Below are 9,756 nucleotides of genomic sequence, written 5' to 3'. Positions count from 1 at the left end.
TGCGGTAAGGAATTTACAATTACATTTCAAAGACAGCTCGAAATCGCTCATTTTTTCTCTTGGCAAAATCCATGATAAACTGTCCCTATGCCATAGGCGGAGACACGGCCATTGGCTTACTTGAGCATTTGTGCTGCATAGCTACTGCAGCCTTCAAGGGGTGCCACCATGTACCTGCGCGGCGCGCTATAGTTACACTACAGAATTACACTAGCATGCTCATGATCACGCCGAGAGTGAGCCGACGTGTTCAAAGAAAAAAAGAAAAGATGTGCTCAAAGTCATGATGTGTGCTGATGTAGCTTCTTGCCTCTTTGTTATCCGTAGCTTTTGGCGCACTCATTCAAACAAAAGAGAGAAAGTATGTGAAAAACCCACGTAACTCTGCTCATACTTGATGGATTTGAAAAATTTCTGCGGCAAGATATGCATGAGGCAATAAAATCCGATAGTGAATCATTTGATTACTTGAAAACATGCTGCATGGCACCTTTAAACGTCACTACAGGAAATCAAAACGCAATGGTTTTTCGGAAGTTCAACTTTATTTAAACATTTGCAAAGATTTTTTTTTTTCACTCCCTCCCACCCCAGTTGCTTGAGGTATAGAGCAAAAAAAAAGAAGCACACATCATGCCCCGTACCGCTCAACCCCTACCCTCCCACCCCACCTTTCGGTGATAAAAGAAACGAAGGAAAATACGCCATGCCACTAGCAAACAATACTGGCTGGCACGCGATCGGTGAAGATATGGTACAATATTTTTTTTTTTCGGCGCTCCCGTCCGCTTGCAACAGCCCGTTCTCCTTGCACTCTTGTCAGCTTCGATTTAAATAACCAAGCCTCTTGTGTAGACGCGTGTATGTGTACATCCCTGGGTAATTGCATTTCGTCTTCAGAGTCTTGGCTTGAACACGCTGCACTCTCAGTCATTCCCATTTTTCCCAGTCATCATCAGCCTGCAAAAGACATCAAACAGACCAGCAGAAGCAATCCTTCCTTCACATAGCATTGATGACACTGCACAGTTTAAGAGGCTCAATCGTTAGCACAATGAAAATTATCCAGGAATGTACTCAGCCATCCTGCACGTAAGGGAACAGCAGCTTTGGGAACTGTATTATAAAGGTATTGTAGAACTTCCAGCAGCACCGATCGGTTAACCACCTGAGGAGTTCCTTTAACCTCTTATAGCCTGGATTTCATTTCCCTAAATAAAAGCATTCGATGGAAATGCTTGCATTTGAGCTGAGAACATCCGAAACTACCCTCACACCGTTTCATTGCCCCAGGTGAGATCTGAAAACTGAAACGGTGCTTCTAGTACAAAATAATGTTTTTACGTTTGCATGTTTTGAGACTAAACAATGCCAACGAGAATGCAGGAGCACATGACATCTTTCCACAAACACAAACCCTATGCGAGAACTTTTGAAAATGGAGTGAGTAGCAAAAGAGACCGTGATTCTCATTTGTAGTGCAGCTATTCCATCTAGATTTTAAAGGAACATAATGAGCATGTTACTGGCAGCTTTACTGTGACGTCTTAAGATCTGAAAGCGCATTCGAATATAGCAATACTAAACGTTGCTGTTGTGACAATCTTCAATGATGATGCTGATAGAAGTGTGGACGGAAAGGACAGGTTGGCAATGGTAAGCTTTCAGTGCAAGGATCTACGGCACCTTCAGTACAACAAATGAGACTGGAAGGTGGGATTCAGAATTGGCAGTGAGACTCGTATGCCACCTACTGCAGTTTTGGCATCAAGCTCAACTTAAACACGTGTATCATGTCCTAGCATACTTCTCTAGAAGTTGGCATTATAATTGAATCTAATGGATGTGATAACAGGGCCTCCCTTTCAGTTTTGTCTTCAACGGTGGCTGTCACACATGACTCCCAAGTTGAGTTCAGAATACCTTAAAGGGATACTGAACAAAAATTGAAAAAGATCGACGAAAACATCGGAATTCTACTCCGGAGACACGAGTGTTCTGATAAACATGGCTTATTTCACATTTTTGAACAGTTGGCTGTATTTTTGGAAGATGGTCAGCTTGCGGTGGCTGCACGCCAGCGCGAGCCGTGACGTCACTTGTCACCGTGGCAGACGAAGGGTGCACATGTTCCTGTCCGGCTACTTCCCTTTCTCCACCTGCATTTGATACTGCCTACAAGAGTAGATGACACCCTAACAGGAACCAATGGGCTAGCTGGTGAGACTCAATACAGAATCCTCTTTTTTTTTTCAAAAGTAAGTGAACGTGTCTTTTCCAAGTGTGCTCCTTGCATATTTCACCTAGACCTCTCAGCTACCAAGAACATCAGGTACTCTGACATACATCAAAACAGGTTTTAACGTACAGGTCTACTGGTCAGGACTACAATTTACTGCTGTTATAACTAACAAAACAATGTCAGTGTTAGCTTCTGGCCGTGCAATACTAAATGTACATGCATTTCAATGGGAACTAGGAATTAATACATTTTGTCTGCGAAAATATCGTGAAGAATGATCTCACATTGTTTCGTAGCTTTCCAATGCCACTCTGAAAGAAACGCCCACAACTTAAAACCGCACAACAGCTGATGGCACATAAGCATTATTGAAACGCTTCAGTAGGTGCACAGAGCACAGATGTATTACATACAACATGGGAGTGCACAAGTGATGGTGGCTACTATTTGGCGATAAGCAAGAAGCAAGACTGTGGCAGTGTCGCCCATGCATGCAGCTCAACATTGCTTGTTTAGTAGCAGCTTCACTAATGGATTGTTCATATCGCAACAAGGTCACCAGATGCTGTAAGTGTGAGCCAGACTTCAGAAAAAGAAAGAAAGAAGTTGTTTAGAATGTAGCACCCAGTCGTATAGAGTTTTTTGGCCATCCTTGTCTAGTGCTTGTTTTCAAGAGGTAGCGCACCTCTTATCCTTTCATAATACAGTAGAACCCCGCTGATACGTTTTTGAAGGGACCGTAGGAAATAAACGTAAGAGACGGGAAACGTAAGAGCCGAAAAACAGGAAAAACGGCAAAATATTTAGTGGTACAGAATTTTATTTCAATTCTTACGAGCAGCACGAAAATTGGCGCGCTCAGCCGCGATCTAGTCGATGGATAGAAACGCGGAGCTTAGGACGGGCTCATCCACAGAAATGTAATCAACGTATGTGATTTTTTTAACACCAACAGCTGTAGGCATGAAAGAACTAAGCACACGCAATCACGACCGGCGCGGCGAGTCCGACCGCGAACCGCACGCACGACCGTGCGAGCTCCAACCAGCTCGAACTCGAACTCCTCCCGCTCTCCGACAAATAACGATGATGATGAGTCTACGCCGACGCGATGGCAGAAGTGAATGCCAATCTCGAAGGCCTTGCTTTCGCAAGCAATTACGTCATACACGCCATGTTTGTGCAATACAAATCTCAAAGGCTATGCTTTTGTCAATAGTAAATGCCAATCTCGAAGGCCTTGCTTTTGCGGGCAGTTACGTCATAGACGCCATCTTTGCAATTTGAATCTCGAAGGCCATGCTTTTGTTTGCATCAATTGAAAGATTCTGTTGCTTGCGCCTCTCATGCGGCTAATATTACGGTCAAACGAGGCCTAGCTGCGTGAAAATGCACCATGGCGGCTCTCTTTGGTAGTCACTCAGTCGGCTCCGAGCGCACTTCGCGACGTATCATACGGGAACGGTCCGACAGTTACGACGTAACAGCGGGGTTCCCAATACATCGTATCCTATGGGAGCTATGCCGGGACCGGCGGAAAACGACGTAACAGCCGGGAAAACGCAGCAGTGAGGAACGTAACAGCGGGGTTCTACTGTACCTTCTGTAGCATACGGCAAACTTGTGGAGGTGCTAGGTTCAGCACATGGCCTTTATTTCCAAAGTGTATGCCACACAACACAACGTCAATGTTCCTGACGTTCGCAAGCTTCCCAGGTGTACAGCTGACGGAGGGTTTAAAATAATGCTAGGAGCCTAAGCCCTGGGGCGTCAAATCCAGCCAAGGATTGACCGACTCCCCCTTGCAATAGATAAATCTGTGCTCTGTGCACCGAAATCTATTGCTGAGCACTTAAGGCAATATCCGCACATTTTTCTAAAGTTGCGCGATAAAAGCTGCAATGCCAAGTTGGCTTTCCCAGAATTCGTGACGCTGCCGCGTCACGATACACAGCGACACCAAATGCAATGTGCAACGGTTGACCTCTAATGTGCTCAGCCCATCATTCGTTTTACCTCAGACGCAGAGTGGGATGCCGGTTTTGCAACGGAAGCGGTGGTTGCAGCGTCCGTGTCCGCCAACTCAAGCTCAAACTCCTCCCAGTCGCTAAGGTCTGAACGGAGGGGGGGTTGGGGATAGGGGGGTCGACAGTTGGAAGAAGAGGGGGGGAAGATTCAGGAGGGGTCAGAGGGGCCATTGAAGAGAACAAAAACAGAGCAACATGGCGGTTAGGATGAGGTCGAGAGTCGGGTGAAGAGAAGGTTATGTATACAGAGCATGTCACACAAAGGCAAGTGTGCTGGTGGTTTCCACGAGGCAACGATAAAGGACACCCATTCAAGAAGCAACAGGTACAGGGTCACATGGAAAACACCCACATCAATCTAGACTGGTACACTGCTCTTTTGGAATGTTTGAAGTCTTTTATGAGAAGTAACAGGATTTCACATGTAGCTGGAGTCAACACTGCACCCAACAGCCACAGCCCCTAAAGCAAGTATCCAAGGTCATGTTTTTGCGGGTGCAAGAGCAAAGCCATGGCCACCATGCTATGAAAACCACATGCTATAATTGATTACAGTATCTGAACGCCAAGCTTTCCTTTCCAAACACCTGACCCATCGCAGCAATGACATACCGAATCGCATGAAAGTGGCATCAATGTGATGTCAGGTTTGACAGCCATTTCACCGATTTTAATCTTATTCAATGTTGGAAGAAAAGTCGGCAAGAGTTGTTTTTTCCTTGTTGTGGTTTCTTTCATTTCCAAATGCAACAAGGAATACCCATTTTCCTTTCTTTATGTCAATAACTAGATCACTGACGGAAATGGTGCAATAAACCAAGGTCAGTGCAGCTGCTTCGAAAACCGTGTCCACGAACATACACGGAAGAAACTATGAATTTGTGCAAGAATCATAGATTAAGCTAAAAAATTTGATGTGCCTTCAGCCTGCAACAAGAAAGGGCTGATAAACAAGACTGCAGCTGGCAGCAGCATGCAACTTAATTTTGACCTCCTGCCAACAAAGAACATGCCTTGACTACAGCTTCAAGACTGCTGGTATCGGTGCAGGAGCCCCGATGCCAATAGCTCCGATGCCAATAGCTATACAATCAAAGAGTAGTGTGGGGCTAAGACAGGTTGCAGAAACTTCAGCCTAATACTTCCCAAGACTAACAGCAATATCTAGTTGCCTATACTGTATTAAAAATGGGGCACACACCTCTCTTACATTGACATAATTTTTTGATGATTCTTCAAGCTTTGCTCTCCGTGAAACTAGTGCATTAATTATGGAATACTGAACTGATCTGTACAATGGAAATGACTCTGTTTTTGCTTTTCGTGTTCCTGTTATCAGTTTGGCACATTGTTCTGCCATCAATAAAGGTCAGTTACTCCAATCAGTTACTCCAACACTGTAAGCTACCAGTCAAGTTTGAAAAGGGGACTTTTCCTTCAGTGGCCTTGCAAATGAAGAGGATGGGGAGAATGACCACAGCCAATGGAGCAGAAAACACAGACAATTACAGATGCTGCACAATACAAACTCAGAAGACAGAAGCTCAAGGGAATCGAAATGGCACGACTGGAGTGACAAGTTGCAAGGAGGTTGCAAGAAGTCGAATTTCATCAAAATGAGCAAAGGCAGCCACTTGTGACGTGACAACAGAAAGAGGCAGATGTAATTAAGGCATGGTCAGTTGAGCGGAGAATGGATAGGAGGCAGAGTGTCAGCATCTTCCTGCGTTCTTCCTACTGCCCATTGTGTGTCCATCTGACCACACCGGGATGAAAACACACAACGCACAATAGGACAGAGACAGCAAGGACTGGTAATGATTCATGGCTGAACTGCAACATGCACAATGATGACGGACACGGACAACGTGACACAGACACCGACTCACAAAACTAATTTCATTTCAATAATTCATAGCTGCATATTGGCACATGTCGATCTTCTTCACATTTTTTACAGGTGCTTGTTTTAAAGCTGGAGTTTCACTGTTTCATTTTTGCTCAGAACAAGATGCCACCTACACTACTTGTAATTTCTTGAATGCTGTTGCGAATTTTACCTCAAGTAAGAAGCTTATGATACCACTGTATGCAGGCCTCAAATACAGTGATTCCTGAATGTACTAAAGTACTACACATCACTCCACAATGTATGTGGTGGCATGTATGTATTAGAGGTGGCATGTATTAGATTTGATGACCAGCAACTGCACATGTTGCTGTTTTGAGTGTTTCTCATATTCATCCATTAAAGAGTTCTGATTCTTAACTCTTCCTCTTTGGCAGCATTTGATACTCCATCACCATGTGACAATATGCAATCAGACTGAGAATTATGGGCATGACCTAAGCAGAACTAAACGAGGTCAAGGCAAATGTTGCACAAACACGCATGCATAACTTTACGTACACACATGCTCATACAGAGGCAATGGGTCATGTTCATCTTGAATTCGGGGAATGATTAACTTTTCGAAAAACTACACATTGCTGATAGTTGTACTTATGCGCCTGCTGATTTTTTATCTGAGAGAATCCAGTCTTATAGCATGTAATGCAAGTCGGTATCAGCTTGGTTGTATCCACCACCATTACAAATGCTGCATTTCAGCCATTTAAGAGGTCTTATCTTGATGATGAGATAGCACAAACTGGAACAAACAACAAGGAAAAAGAAATGACTCATGTCTATGTGTAGTTTTTCTCCCCCAGTTTGTTCCAGTTGGTATTGTGACTATCTACCAAAAGACTTAATTTCCAGCACTGCTGAATAGAAGCAAGCCTAACAGCCTGCCTCAATGTAGAAGTTAAAGTGCGACAGACAAGAAAGAAGCGAAAGACTGAGTAGAAACGGAAAACCTTGTGAGAACGTGAAGAAATAGATGACTCTGCAGCAAACCTACAAATGAAAGAAACCAATATGACAAGAGCACGCAACCAGATGACAAATGCAACTTGGCAGAAAAAGCAATACGGCTAACCACGCAGAAAAATGACATGATATGTATGGCAGTGATGTCATTGCTATAAAACCAAGGTACAAGTACCAACCTGCCCTTATGACTAAAAAAATGTATAACAAGCAATATCAACAGTCACATGATACCAGTAATAATTAATTAAAAATGAAGATAAAATGCACCATAAAGGAATAAATATGTGGTAAATAATGTTTTAAACAAAAAAGAGGGGCTGAAGCGCAGGTAGGAGTTTGTGTCACGAAGCATGAGGAGCATGGAAATAAGGAATACTGTGGTTGAGCAATGACAGATTTACAATGTTAAAGAGTAGTTTACGGAGGCATCAACCAATAAATGATTCGCATGATACAAAGCAGTGATAATTAAGAAGCTCTTTGGTCTGCACACAAAAACACAAAAGCAGCAGTGATGTGCTGAACACAAAGCACTCATGCTACAAGCACTGGACTCAACTGCATGCAAACAACTTGTGAGGAAGAGTTAAACAGAGGAAGATGTGAAAGTAACACTGGACAGTGGTCATAATCCCACGAGCCAGTGCTAAAGCAACTGATAAAATCCTACAAGAAATGTGCAAACAGTGAAAAATTTTTCAGTGTGTGTCAAAGGAAAATGAAACATAGTATGAAGCCTTTCAATGACAAAGCAATGACCTGATATATATCACCTGACAAGCAGGTGGCTATCTTGAACCCATTCCAAACAAACATTAGTAATCTAAAAGTGGTCTTAAAAAAGATGAATATTTAATTTAATTAATATGTCTCGTTTTGATGGAAAGTCATGACTTGTGAACAGTGTTAGAGAGAACGGTGAGCTGGTTAGAATGAAAACATTAAGTGTGACAAAGGATTGGGCACTGTCTTAGAACGAATTATATTGCTCTCCTTTGAGAGATCTCCGAAAATTCACCAAGGAAGGTGAATTCTGCGATAAAAAACCCCACAAAAGCTATGAAGCCTCCCCCTTCCCTCGTTTACCCACAGACACACCTGTTGAAAACAAACCCAATCCTTCTTACAATCAGATTTAGCCAGGAAGAGTAGTGCCCAGGCTAACTACACAACCTGCACTTATTAAATCAGTGCAAGTTGTCTGGTGATAATTGTGACAATTATTCTTTGCGGCAAAGACGAGCTTCAAAAGTTGCAAAGATTTTTTTTCCAGAGCAGAGCTGAACCATCACAGTGCCTGGTTCCCTTGAGCAATTTTCGTTAGAAACCCTATGGGTGCAAGAACAGGTTGGGTGCAGGTTGGGTTATGGGTGCAAGAACCAGAAGGATTTCAGCAATAAAGCAGCGATAAAAGCTGCACAATTTGGGATGCAGAGACCACCACCTGGGGAAACAGCATGCAGAGATTGCTTTGAAGGAAAACAGTGCTGAGAAGACGGAGAAAAACCTGGGTTTATGGGCACGGCCGCTGCGACTCGGACATATACCGATGCGCTGCTTATTGCTGCAAGCTGATCAGTATGCCGCGGGGCGTTGCAAAACACAAAAGCACAAGTAGCACCAGTGCCTCAGTCATTTGATACTGAAGAGATTGATGTAACGGACACGCTTTTCTTTTCACTATATTTTCACCATCCAACACGAGTCACTACAGTAACCAATTATTTAGTAGATCTAACTAAAGGAACAGCTAGGCCAAAAAGTGACGACCACAAAGGCGCCACCGCAATGTAATTCTCATGGTGCATTCAGCACAATAACGCTCAGGGGCTCAAATGAATTGTATATAAACAACAAATACCACAAATACTGACCCTCGAAATGGTAACTCAAACTTGACTGAACGGCACACAAAAGCCTGACACAAATGTGAAGCACAACTGTCGACTTAAATCACTGCGATGTTCGTTTTTATGGTGTTATGGGCAGTGAAGGGATGGAAGATGAGCTATCTCCTGCCAAAAAGTTCCAATTTTATAACTGCTTTCATTGAGGAATACTACATTGGAGGATTTCCTAAATGCCAACTACAGAACAACACAAAATGTTGTTACTTGCTTGATATATGTACATTTAAACGCTCCCACGTTTAAATGCACATATATACCCTATAAAGTGGACGGGGGGATGGCCGCCACGGTAGCTCAGTTGGTAGAGCATCAGATGCATTATTCGAAGGTCGCAGGTTCGGTCCCTGCCCGCGGCAAGTTATCTTTTCGTCCACTTTTCTTTCTCCACATTTACCTTACATTTACTTCTAATAACATCCCCTATACTTTCCTTGGCATTATTGTCTGTTAGTGCTCACTAATATTGTGTATAACAAAGAAAAACGAGCCCTTAAAATTAACACTTTTTTCCTTCACAATATTTTTGGTGACCCCACGAGATTCGTATCACTGAGGTTTCACTGCATATAGGTGTGATATAAGTCAGACACCTTAATGAGTGTATTCACCTGCACACACCTTCTTAATGTACTGTATTTTCTTGTTTATAACCAACGATTGCATATAACCACAACTCTAAATACAAAGCACAGAAAAGTACAA

General features: G+C 43.2%; 1 protein-coding gene across 3 annotated transcripts in view; it reads right to left on the bottom strand.

Moving 5' to 3' along the window:
* Positions 1-788: 788 nt before the first annotated feature.
* LOC119372189 (BSD domain-containing protein 1) overlaps positions 789-9,756 on the bottom strand; it is a 32,356-nt gene continuing 23,388 nt past the window's right edge. For 2 of the 3 annotated variants that reach the window (XM_037642663.2, XM_037642664.2), the window contains 2 exons: positions 4,259-4,356; positions 789-960 (listed from right to left, as the gene is read on the bottom strand). In XM_037642663.2, coding sequence (XP_037498591.1) covers positions 931-960; positions 4,259-4,356 — 128 coding nt within the window. In that variant the 3' untranslated portion in view covers positions 789-930. The remainder of the gene's footprint in view (positions 961-4,258; positions 4,357-9,756) is intronic. The other variant, XM_037642665.2, reaches the window with a different exon arrangement.

Source organism: Rhipicephalus sanguineus, chromosome 10 (assembly GCF_013339695.2).
Source record: "Rhipicephalus sanguineus isolate Rsan-2018 chromosome 10, BIME_Rsan_1.4, whole genome shotgun sequence".
NCBI classification, from domain to species: Eukaryota; Metazoa; Arthropoda; class Arachnida; order Ixodida; family Ixodidae; genus Rhipicephalus; species Rhipicephalus sanguineus.
This window is presented reverse-complemented; position numbering and strand designations above follow the sequence as displayed.